This window comes from Lemur catta, chromosome 24 (genome assembly GCF_020740605.2).
Source record: "Lemur catta isolate mLemCat1 chromosome 24, mLemCat1.pri, whole genome shotgun sequence".
Taxonomy (NCBI): domain Eukaryota; kingdom Metazoa; phylum Chordata; class Mammalia; order Primates; family Lemuridae; genus Lemur; species Lemur catta.
In genome coordinates this window covers 2468589-2480967 of record NC_059151.1, presented here as the reverse complement: position 1 = coordinate 2480967, position 12379 = coordinate 2468589, and the positions used below count along the sequence as shown (strand labels likewise).

Genomic DNA, 12379 nt, shown 5'->3' with positions numbered 1-12379 from the left:
GTGAAGAGCAGATGCCTGATGGAGGCTGAGTGGAAATTAGTGAAAATTGCTTGGGGAATAAACAGAGCACAGCTTTGGAGATATTATGAGAAATTATTCAAAGGAGTTTTTGAATGAAAAATATGTACGTGTTTTCGTAAAAAGCATGAATACAATAACTATCTTCTCCCTTAAATGTTTTCTTGTTAATTTTAAATTGCTGTTATAAAATGTATGCAGCGGTGTCGATTTTGTACTAATTCTCCATTGAAACAGCTTTGAGGTATGGAAACGAGTCCTCATCTTGGCTACTGTGCATTCAGAGTGATGCCTTGAATTCAGAATAGTCTCCAATAGTGTCCTGAATTGTTTCAGATCGCAACAAGTCTCCGTGACATCTATCAATTTATGAATGGTACGTTTTTCGGTGTTCAGCAAAAGATTTTATTGAAAGACAAAAGTCTCTGGGAAATAACTGTTGAATCACTTAGCTACCTGACAGATAAAGGACTCCTACAAAAAGACACTGTTTCTAAGTCTGAAGAAGAGGTCCAATGTAATTTTCATATCACAAAGTTGGGACGAGCGTCTTTTAAGGGTAAGAGTTTGCCTACATCTCATTATTAATCGGAGAAAATACATTGGGAAAAAATAGAAATTAAATTATTCTTTCTTTAAACTGGATTTGTAATTTTATATTAATAACATTAATCTTATTTTATGAGCTGATAAACTACTTCAACTTTTGCAAGTTGAAAATGCTTTGAATTTTATGTAATTAAAATACTGCAGAGGTGTATAGAGGAAAAGATGAGCATCAGTCCTTCACACTCTTCTCCTGCAGCAGCCATGCAAATTTTAATATCCTTCCAAGAATAAATAACACTTTGGTGTCTCTCTTTCCAGACTCTTTTGTATATTTCATGTCAATGCATAATACATGCATATATACAGCTTGAAGTTTTTGTTTTTAAACAAATAATCATTTATATATTGCTCTTGAACTTGGTTTTTTCCCCGTAATACTATATGTATGTGTATATATACATATATATGCATATGTATGTAGGTTTTTGTTTTTTTTTTTTGAGACAAAGTCTCACTCTGTTGCCCAGGCTGGAGTGCCGTGGCTTCATCCTAGCTCACTGCAACCTCAAACTCCTGGGCTCAAGCAATCCTCCTGCCTCAGCCTCCCGAGCAGCTGGGACTACGGGCATGCGCCACCATGCCCGGCTAATTTTTTCTATATATATTTTTAGTTGTCCAGATAATTTCTATTTTTAGTAGAGATGGTGTCTTGCTCTTGCTGAGGCTGGTCTTGAACTGCTGACCTTGATTGATCCTCCTGCCCCGGCCTCCCAGAGTGCTAGGATTACAGGCGTGAGCCACCACGCCCAGCCACATGTTTTTTTTTTTTTTTATGAAATCATGGTGTAAATTTTGTTTTGCAACTTGCTTTTCTCATTTATAAAATATCATGAACATCTTAACAAATCAGTCCCTTTAAATGTATCTCATTTTTCTTTTAATACTGTAGTCAGTATGGTTGTACCATTATTTATTTAACCATTCCCCTATTGATGGACATTTACATTGTTTCTGATTTTTCTCAATTATAAACAAGACTGCATGGACATCTGTATGTATGTATTTTGGGGTACATATGGAAAGTTTCTCTGAGTTAGATTCCCAAAAATAGAATAGTTGGGACTGAAGGTATGTACTTATTAAATATTAATGGATACTATCAAAATGACATTCAAAATAGTTACGTAGTAAGAGATTTTGAAGACTTTTTGCTGTATTTAGGTAATTTCTAAACAAAACTATTTAAAATCACCTCTTTCCCCCTCTGGTAATTTTGAAAGTTGAAATATTCATATCTTTCTTTTAGGAACTATAGATTTAGCTTATTGTAACATTCTCTACAGAGACTTAAAGAAAGGTCTCGAAGGACTTGTGCTTGAGAGCCTTTTTCATCTAATCTACCTAACAACCCCCTATGATCTGGTTTCTCAGTGTGAACCTAATTGGATGATATACTTCTGGCAGGTGAGAATAGAAGATTTTTCAATTTAGGATACTTCGTTTATTAATGATATGATCTTTGTCAAGTGATTATTCATTTTTTTTCCTCCAATCAAATATATTTTTAATTGAGTCTTATCTTTCAGTTTTTAACAATAGTAATATAGCAACACCATTTTGGTTTGCTTAAGTACTTTGTGTTAAGTATAAACATTTTCATTATCGAAAAAATAAAGGTGCAAAAAAGAAAAAAGGATTACCCCCGGCCCCGTTTCCCCAAAGGCAGCTACTGTTATGACTTGGTGATCACTGCATTTTGTAATGCCCAGAATGCAAAGAAAACGGTAAAAGCCGTCTCTGATGATCGAGAGTTTAACTATGTGAAAGGTTTATTAGAGTCAAGCATGATAATACACCAAACCCCGTAATGTTAATACTTGAAAAGGAACAGTTATTGTATAACCATTACCAAGGTAAAAATTGCCCTACTTACTACCAACCCAACTGGTAGCATACAGTCTATTATGGTTTTACTGTAAACAGGCTGGCTATATGAACACATATTAAGCAGAAATAGTATATAGCTTTTAATCACAGGAAATTAGCTTCCTTTTTAAAGTCGTATTTTTAAATCACTGCTATAAGTTGTTTCAAGTGGTGCCATATAATGTAGTTACTTTCAAAACCCTTCTCTCCTCTCCCTGCCCTCGGCAATCGCCGTATTAAACATAATCGAGTAGTCATGGAGACCAGTACTTGTGGCCGTGCCTTGAAGTAATTCTACTAAAGTATATTATATTCTAACTATGTTTTTAAAACTTGCAATATTTGTAAATAACTGTATGTTGTTCTTTCATATCTTTTAAAATCATGAAAATGTGATACCAAAAGAAATACCAGATTTGGTTCAAATGACAGATTTTTAAAAGTTTGATATTTCCATGTATTTATGCCTTTTCTGTGTAGTTTAGCCAACTCAGCCCAGCAGAACAAAATGTAGCTGGTCTCCTTGGAGTCTCTGAAAGCTTCATTGGGAAGAAGGCATCAGGTCAAGCCATCAAGAAGGTACCATCTGTTTTCTTCCTAAATCATGAACTAAGTTTATTAAAAAAAATTAATACCATTATATCATCTCCTTTATTGATTTGATCTTTTTGTTTCATATTGTTCCTTTAAATTAATGTAATTCTCATTTTGCTATTTAAAACATACCTGAACGCCAGAAGTGTATGAATTTTTTTAAACAATATTTATTTCTGGGTGGTGTGTTGGCCTTTTTGGCAGCTTGGTGTCTCTGAAATGTACGCTCATGCACATGTGAGGCTTTTATAAGAAAAAGTAAACCTTTAGTAATCTGTTTTTCTTAGGCTACTCATGGCTTATGTTATAAAAATTGTAAAATTTTTATAAAATGTTTTCATGATATATAATCCCGCAGTAAATTCAATTCAAGGGAGGAAATGTATTTTCCAGAAACTTTATATTCAGCTTTCTCCTTGGCGTCAGGGATTCTAAGAACCCATCTGGGCTTCTTTGTCATCCTCAAAGAATTCCCAGTCTAGTACTTGCAGTACACAGAGCCTTTCAGAAGGCTAAAATTGATAAGCTAATACTCTTTTGTGTGACACCTTATATTCTGGTGTTTTAAAATTCCGTCAGTAGGCATGAAGCAAGGATGAAATGCATAAGAGAAGTAGAAATAATCCTTTGTTAACCGTACCTTCCAATTCCTTAAGTTAGTATCTTTTTTCTGCTCATAATACACTTTTTTTCATTTTTTCATTTTCTTTGGTAATCCCATTTACATTCAAACCTAATTATCTCACCTGCCATTTTCCCCCATATCTTTTGAATTTGTGTAGACAATGCCAATTTCATTGTGAAATCTGCAAAATGGCATTTACTTACATTTGAATTGAGGGGTGTGGCTGTCCCATGCATCTCCACGTCATAAAATTGAAAATATCTAAGAGCCTACACAGCAGCAGGCACCTGTGGTCCCAGGTACTCAGGAGGCTGAGGCGGGAAGATCTCTTGAGCCCAGGAGTCTCAGGCCAACCTGGGCAACGTAGTGTTTTTAGTGTCTCTAAAATAAAAATAAAAAATATTTATATAGTATCTACACATTCACATCATCACAATTTTTAGATTAGGTCAAAATATTAAATAAAAATATTTCTTAAAACCTTTATATCAAACTCTGAAATGTGAAATAAAAACAAATCGTATTAATTTGGAACTCATTATCAAATAATAAACGTATGCAAAATTTTACTGGAATAATATTATCTTTTTAAGCTTTAATTCAGAATTTATTTCTGTTACATTTTATGTAACGTAATAAATATTTGTTAAATTGATGATTAAATATTTAAAATAGTATGGATATGAATTTATCTTAATTACAAATGGGTTACTAGTTTAATGTTTTGGAAGTATCATTTTTTGGAACTCTAGAGGACATGATATTTACTTAGAATCTAATTGATTTATCCACATTGAAAAAGAGCCCCCCTCTTCTTTAACATTTCATGCAAAAGATGTTGAAATTGGCATAAGGAATTATATCTTGCCATGTAACAATTAAGTCATTTTTCTTGGCTTAGGAAATACATTCTAAGCAAAACCTACATTAACTCAATTTATAGTTAATAATGAAGGTGCACTAAAATTGCAAAATTAAATAGCCATCTTTTCCTACTTGCTGTTCAACTATCCGGCTTTGTCAGCTTAATGCTTTTAAAAAGAGTGATCCAGCATCAACATGCAGAAACTGCAACTCATACATCCTTCGCTCTGGCATCCTAAGTCTCATCTCAAACATTCTTTTCCTGTAGCAGAGGATATGATTTTATATTTTACACCTCCTTTTTCTCCCTCAAGTTCATCCTTTTTATCCTCTGATTTTAATCGTCAGTTAGTTTCTAAGTTAGCTTGATACTAGCTAGGAAATGCAGTCTCTAGACACCACAGGCAAAAGCAGGTCCACAGAATAGAAACTGACGATGACAGGAGGCATTTTCTCCCTTTCAGTGTTTCAACTTTGGAAACAATTATTTATCACGATCGTGCGGAAATCGTAGAATCTAATAGTTACTCTTAGTTTACCCTACAGAGAAGCTCATTAGCATATTTATCTAAAATACATTTGTCTGATTCATAACAATCGCACACATAGAATTTACAAATAATCACAGTAAATGATGTAAAGATCTTCCCAACCCCCCCATTTCCTGTGGCTGCCCTACCAAGTTACCGCAGCCCGGTGGTTTGAAACCACAGACGTGTGTTCTCGCACGGTTCAGAAGGCCGGACGGCCACGGTCAAGGCGTTGGCCGTGCTGGTTCCTTCAGGAGACTCTGAGGAAAAGCCGTCCTGCGCCTCTCCTAGTTTCTGGGGTTGCCTGGGCATTCCTTGGCTTGTACACAAACCTCTCCAGTCTCAGCCGCATCTTCACTTGGCTCCTGCTCTGTGTGTCATGTGTCCTCTCCACTTATAAGGACACCAGTCATTGAATTTATTTACTTATTTTTATTTATTTATTTATTTTCACCCGGGCTAGAGTGAGTGCCGTGGTGTCAGCCTCACTCACAGCAACCTCAAATTCCTGGGCTCAAGCGATCCTCCTGCCTCAGCCTCCTGAGTAGCTGGGACCACAGGCATGTACCACCATGCCTGGCTAAGTTTTTCTATATATATTTTTAGTTGGCCAGATAATTTCTTTCTATTTTTAGTAGAGACAGGGTCTCGCTCTTGCTCAGGCTGGTCTCAAACTCCTGACCTCAAGCGATCCTCCAGCCTCGGCCTCCCAGAGTGCTAGGATTACAGGCATGAGCCACTGTGCCCGGCCCAATCATTGAATTTAGATAACTATAAATTTGCTGTGAATCAGGATGATTTCACCTGCAGATACTTAACTGATTACATCCACCAATATCCTATTTCCAAATAAAATCACATGCACAGGTACTGGGGGTTAGGATTTATTCCTTTTGGGGGAGTGGGGGTAGGGGGATAGTTCAACCCATTACCCTCCATATAGAAGGAAGTTTCATTTAAATTGGAAACAATTTGACATACTGTGTTTTGGAAAAATGCTGATCGATTTGACTTAACCTGAAGTGCATATGTTAGAAATGAGTTTTGTTTCTATGAAATTATTCTACCCTTGCGATCCTGTAGCACAGCTTCATTTAGTGTACCTCTTGTCCAAACTTGATATAACATACATTTTTAGCAGGTCCATTACATAAATTTATTTGATTGTGTCTTTCTAGAAGGTGGACAAGGACATTGTCAACAGACTTTACCTGTCTTTTGTTCTTTATACGTTGCTCAAAGAGACCAACATTTGGAGTGTGTCTGAAAAATTCAACCTGCCTCGAGGATACGTCCAAAATCTTCTCACTGGGGCTGCCTCATTCTCGTCCTGTGTGTTGCATTTCTGTGAGGTAATTCCCCTAAATATATGATATGTACTGTGTGCATCTTCTCATTTTAACTGTTACTAAACTTACAAACCAGTTAGTATATCACTATGTTCTTATTGTTGATTTATTCTATTATTGTAAACCACTCAAAATTTAATTAAAATATATCTTTGTTTTTATCTGCTTACAAAAGTGCTGTATACATACTCATGGTAAAAATACAAAAAATACTAAATCAACTAAAATACATAATGAATAAGTAAAAAGTACCCAGTTAACCCAGCTCTTAGAGCCACCATTCATAGTTCCAGGTATTTGGAATTAATTCTTTAAAACAACCTTTCTTCATTGATGTAGATTTTGTGTGAATGTCTTTCTCATGCGTGATAGAAGTGTCAGGTGTTTGGTTGGTAAGTTACCAGTATCCAGCAGCTACCATGTAACTAGCTAGTGCCATATTCTCTTGATTGCCACTGTGGTTTACCGTATTTGCTTCCAGTGCAGCTACTTTAGGTTTTTACATCAAATGTTTAAGGTTTAAGAAGAAAACCTTATTTTGTCTGTATGCATTTGGGATAGATTTGTTTGTTTTAAGTCTTTATTAAAAGAAGCTTTCAGAATTTCCTTAAATAATACAGCAAAACTGGCTGGGTGCAGTAGCTCTCACCTGTAATCCTAGCACCCTGGGAGGCCGAGGCAGGAGGATCGTTTGAGCTCAGGAGTTTGAGACCAGCATGAGCAAAAGCAAGAGAGACCACACCTCTACTAAAAAAAAAAAAAAAAAAAAAATAGAAAGAAATTAGCTGGACAACTAAAAATATATAGAGAAAAAATTAGCCGGATATGGTGGCGCATGTCGGTAGTCCCAGCTACTCAGGAGGCTGAGGCAGGAGGATCGCTTGAGCCCAGGAGTTTGAGGTTGCTGTGAGCTAGGCTGACACTACAGCACTCTAGCCCAGGCAACAGAGCAAGACTCTGTCTCAAAAAATAAATAAATAAATAAAGATACTTTCCTTAATATTCCTCCCTTTTGTTTTATTTAGGACTATGAGGGCTTGAGCCTTATAGAATTGTTTGAGTAATAGAATCTATACGTAGAACTCGAAAAACAACTATAATTTGATGGCCAAACCTAAGAAAAATCTAGCTGACAACTTGTGCTCTCTAATTAATGTACTTTAAATATTTTAAAATGTTTTTTCTTTTAGAAAATTATATAAATGGCATAAAATAGTACACCAGTCGTATTAAGGTCCTTTTACCAAGTGATAGAAAAACTCATAAAAGTTTAAACCATAAGGAAAAATGATTATTTTACATAACAGGCATACCAGAACTAAGGCAGCTCCACGGTGATTCCTTCAGTAGTTCTGTTCAGGGTTTTCTCTTCTTCTTTCTACTGCCGTGTTTGTTGCATTGACCACTTTCTCTGTGGTCACAAGATGCCTAGCTGAGGCTGTCCCACATATCATGTACTCCCAATTGATACCCAAAGACTTGAAAGGGACCTTTAAGACAAAATAAACTATTGTCATAGAAAATTTCAAATGTATATAAAAGAAGACATTAATACATTGAATTCCCATTTACCCACCGAGCTTTAACAATTATTAACTAGTGGCTTCCAGTATTTTTATTGTTTTAATGCTGCATCGAGCATCATCTTGCATTTGAATCTTTCCATATTCAGTATTTTGTCTTCAGGATAAATTCCCAGAGGTCGGAATTGTTTTTAGTCACTTGGGAAAGAAAAACTATGCATTCCTTTCCTGGTGTTCTATGATAAAAACGAATAGAATGCTTCTTACTGACTTATTTTTCAATTTTCAATCTTTTCCCTCATCCTAAAACCCGTTCGTCAGATTCCTCAGGGTCCCCACCCCGTTTCCTCATAATAATTTTGCTTGGAACCATCTTTCATCTCTGGCTTAACATAAGTGACAGAATTTACATAAGGCAACATCCTCTCTGAGTCCCTTACCACATGAACTAAACTTTGAAATAACTTAAAAAAAAACTTACATTTTATATATTTCTTTGTGTTCTGCAGGAGCTTGAGGAGTTCTGGGTGTACAGAGCCCTGCTGGCAGAACTTACCAGGAAGCTCACTTACTGTGTTAAGGCAGAGCTCGTCTCTCTCATGGAAGTGACCGGAGTTTTAGAGGTCAGTGGCTTCCCTGTTCCCAACTGAGGTTATTTCGATTAACACAAAAATCAGGTTTCTACTGTTTTGTCAAGGCTTACTACAGAGAAAGTAAAAGAAGAGCCTTATTGCTCACTTGTTGTGGGAGTCTTTCATTTAAAATAAATTGCTGCCATGGCCTCCCAGAAATCCGCTGTTCATTGGAAATCAGACCCGATGAGAAATCTATTTTGTGAGACAAAATAACGACGGGGGAGGGGTGACTCTCCCCAAGTGTGTGTGGGCTGCCGCCTGTCCTTAACGTCTCTCCCTTTCTCCACTCCAGTGAAGAATTGCCTGCTGTCAGTCTGGACCCTGTGCTTGTTTAAGGTAGTGGTGACTCAGTGGCAGCCAGGGTCATTTGCATTTTCTAGGAGAGTAAGAAGAAAGGGTCCTCAGCTGGTTTCTCAGCTATTTTCAACCAACCCTGGACTTCAGTTTGTACTCCACCATTCATTTCCTGAATCAGAGTTTTACTTAGGAAACATATATATGCGTGCACACACACACACCCCAGAGGTCCCCTGAGTAGACAGTGAGAATATTTCAAGGATATTGGACTAGAACATTGTGCTTGAGGATCTGAAATAATGATGCCACTAACCTCAGTGCCTCAGTGGGTTTCTCATTCCTGACTGCAGCGCACGTCGGCTGACTTAAGTTGCATGGAAAGCTGTCTTGCAGCCGGTTTGGAACCACCCAAGCGCATCTTTAGAAATTTGTCAGGATTCTGATGTGCTGTCTCTTCATATTTATTATCTTAGTTCATTCCTATCTCTTACCTGTGAAGTATTTCCCCCATCAGTAAAATGGTTAATTTTTCTTTTCTAATCCCAAATTCTGATCCTACTGGTTTCTGTTAACACTTTCCAGGGCCGAGCAAGACAGTTATACAACGCAGGTTACAGAAGTTTAACGCACTTAGCTAATGCAGATCCTGAAGTGCTGATAGGGACAATCGATCATCTGTCAAGACGCCAGGCCAAGCAAATTGTTTCGTCGGCAAAGGTGAGCAAACAAGTTTTTACCCTTTATAATATTTCATAGTGTTATCTCCTTATACTTTAGACATCAGAACAAAAACATATAACGTTGCATAATAGTTTATTTCTATAGACAAAAAAGTACAGATTCACCATGTGTGAGTAAAATAGTGCATCAGTGACGACGCAAATCTTGTTAAAAAAGGAAAAAGGACCTCCTAAAAAATAAAGACAATTTTAAAGGTTCTCTGCAATACAGGCAACCCTGAGGTCATTGAGCTCTGCTTCCTAACACCTTTTTTGCAGAAATCCTTTCCTCAGCATCCCCGACACCTGGTTTTCTCACCTTTGAGCACCTTCATTGGTGAGGAGCTTACAGCATCAGAGATTAAGTTCTGTTTTTGTAGGCTGTTAGTGTTACAAAAATCATCCCAACATACTGAAGTTAAATTTTGCCTTCTTAAAATTTCTACCATTGCATTAGAGTACTGCCCCTGGAACTAGTCTATTTTTTAGTTCATATATTTGAAAACAGCCCTCATTGCCCCCAAGGGTTTCAGTTTCCTTCATCTGTGTTAAATTAATACCTAGTTTTAGGCCATTTGTCATCCTCGTTACCACTTTGCTAGATGCAACCCGGGTTGTCATTGCCCTCTGCTTCGTGTGGGTAAAGCCATCACACCACAATTGGGATTTCCTTCTTGATCTCAGCTATAGCTGTAAGTCTGAAATAGCTTGGCCTGTAGTTCATCTTGATCACCAGGGGTGCATGTTGGTGAGCAAGACCCGGGGTGGGGGGCATTGTCCTCGAGGGAAAATCCTACCGGAAGTCAAGCGGGTTTTGTTTTTCTTTGGGTTTATCGTATAGTTTCCATTCCAATTCGCGGGGCAGGGTGACTGCCATTATGAGAGTCTCTGGAGTGTTGAGCGTAAGGCTCATGGTTCCTTCCAGGTGAAAGGTGATCTGGGCTTCCAGTTTGCCCAGGAGATCCCGACTTAGGAGGGGCACGGGGCAGTCTGGTATGTGCAGGAATTCATGTCTTATCTGGTGGCCCCCCATCTGGCATATTCGGGATTGGCAGAAGGGTCGAGCTACTCAGAGTTCCAGTGGCTCCCACAGTGGTGGTTTCCCACTTTGTAAGTGTAGCCATGGGGGTTGTTACCACCGAATGTTCTGCCCTAGAGTCCACCATGAACGTGATTGGTTGCCCCCCCCTTCCATTATGACCATAGGCTCCTGGGGGCCAAGAGTCAGGGAACCCGGTCGGTCCTATTCTGAGTCAACCCCAGTGAGACCCATGAGGTCCTGGGTCTCCGGCTCCTGCTAGAAGCCCCTGGGCAGGTTCCTGTTTGGCAGTGGGTGGTTTCTTTTGTTGGGGCATTTATGTTTCCAGTGACTAAATTTTTTACAATAGGCGAACTGGTCAGGCTTCAGGGTCCCTCGTCTCCTGGGTCCTCCTTCCCGTGGTGGGCTAGGTCTCCTGGCTGGGTCAGGTCTTCCAAGGATAGCGGCCAGGAGAGCTGTTTTGTGTTTTATTTTCTTGTCATTTCCCCTGTGGGTGGTCGAGTCTCCATTAACATAGACCTTCTGGGCCACTTTGATCAGCTGCGTGATGTTTATTTCTGTAAATTCATCAAGTTTCTGGAGTTTCCATCGCATGTCAGCATAGGACTGCCCAACAAATGCAGCATTCACCATCCGCTGATTTTCGGCTGCCTCTGGGTCAAGCGAAGGGTGTGTGGACTCAGTAGGCCTCACAAAGGCGCTTGTAGAATTCTCTCGGTGATTCCTCTGGCTTCTGGGTGATCGGAGCGACTTTGTTCATGTTGGGTTTGATAGATGGGTTTGGACAGTTTGGAGCCTCTGGTCCTTTGGGCCACAAAAACCCTGCTCTGTCCCCTATTAGCACAGAACGGGACCCAAGGGGGCAGGGTCTGAGCAATCTCTAGCCATGAGTCTATGTGAGGGAACTGGTCGGGGTGGCCGGGAGGCCCAGTCACGACTCTCCAAACTGCTCTCACGGTGGGGAGGTCTAAGGTTCCTGTCGCAGGCCAGTCGACCCCGAATGTGGGCCATTCGTGTTCACAGAGGGCCCTAAGTCCGCTGGGACCCAGTGTGACGCCGTAATCTCCCGTGAAACCCTTCTTAAAGTTCTTTAACATGCATTTAAGGACAGTAGGCTTAGACTCTACGCCACCCGTCCTAGACCCTTGAGCGGTGTCGCAGCTTAACAGACAAAGGTGGGGCGTCTCTCAGGTGTCCGCCTGGCCGGGTCCCTCGCGGGGACAGAGGCGCGTCTTGGCTAAGGTGTGTCTGTATAACCCCGGGCCTGGCCGCTCCCTTCAGGGGAGTGACTCGCGTTATGCCGCACGACGCCGCCACAGAACCGCAGGTGGGACCCACTCAGGTGCCCTGGCCGCAGCCGTGGGACCACGGACAGCGACTCTTCACTCAGTCACACAGCCCGAGGTCACACGTTCCCGCCCTGCGACTTCCCTGCCCTCAGGAGGTGACCAAGCTCCTCTGCCGTCCTCTGACGCCCGACTGGGACGGTCCCGGCCCTACCTGGTCCGATGCCTCCGGCCTGGTTTGACTCGTCCGTCCTTCCGGCGTGTCCGGCGCGTTCACGACCCGCGGGCGGCGGAAGTTCCGGAGCAGCGAGGATGTCCCGCAAAATGGCGGCTGGCGCCGGTTCGCCTCTGCGGCTTAAGGGCCGGCGCGGTCGGCTTTCCCGGTCAGGGAACCAGAATGTTACGGCACGTGTTACAGCGGGTGT

At 40.3% G+C, this 12379-nt stretch overlaps 1 protein-coding gene and 1 long non-coding RNA gene across 8 annotated transcripts in view; one reads left to right on the top strand and one right to left on the bottom strand.

Annotated features, from left to right (window-relative positions):
* The window catches only part of HELQ (helicase, POLQ like), a 34508-nt gene that overhangs the window by 19850 nt on the left and 2279 nt on the right, over positions 1–12379 (top strand). For all 3 annotated transcript variants that reach the window (XM_045536690.1, XM_045536692.1, XM_045536691.1), the window contains 6 exons: positions 355–577; positions 1874–2031; positions 2974–3072; positions 6285–6458; positions 8488–8601; positions 9493–9627. In XM_045536690.1, the coding sequence (XP_045392646.1) occupies positions 355–577; positions 1874–2031; positions 2974–3072; positions 6285–6458; positions 8488–8601; positions 9493–9627 (903 nt within the window). The remainder of the gene's footprint in view (positions 1–354; positions 578–1873; positions 2032–2973; positions 3073–6284; positions 6459–8487; positions 8602–9492; positions 9628–12379) is intronic.
* On the bottom strand, positions 4067–12296 carry LOC123627242. 5 transcript variants are annotated; one of them, XR_006731211.1, is made up of 4 exons: positions 9224–11859; positions 8032–8214; positions 7769–7945; positions 4067–4093 (listed from the first exon to the last, which is right to left on the bottom strand). It is a non-coding gene; the product is annotated as an uncharacterized LOC123627242 (long non-coding RNA). The 5 variants fall into 5 exon arrangements; XR_006731207.1 differs by lacking the exons at positions 8032–8214; positions 9224–11859 and adding an exon at positions 12169–12294; XR_006731210.1 differs by lacking the exon at positions 8032–8214 and having other exon boundaries at positions 9224–11847.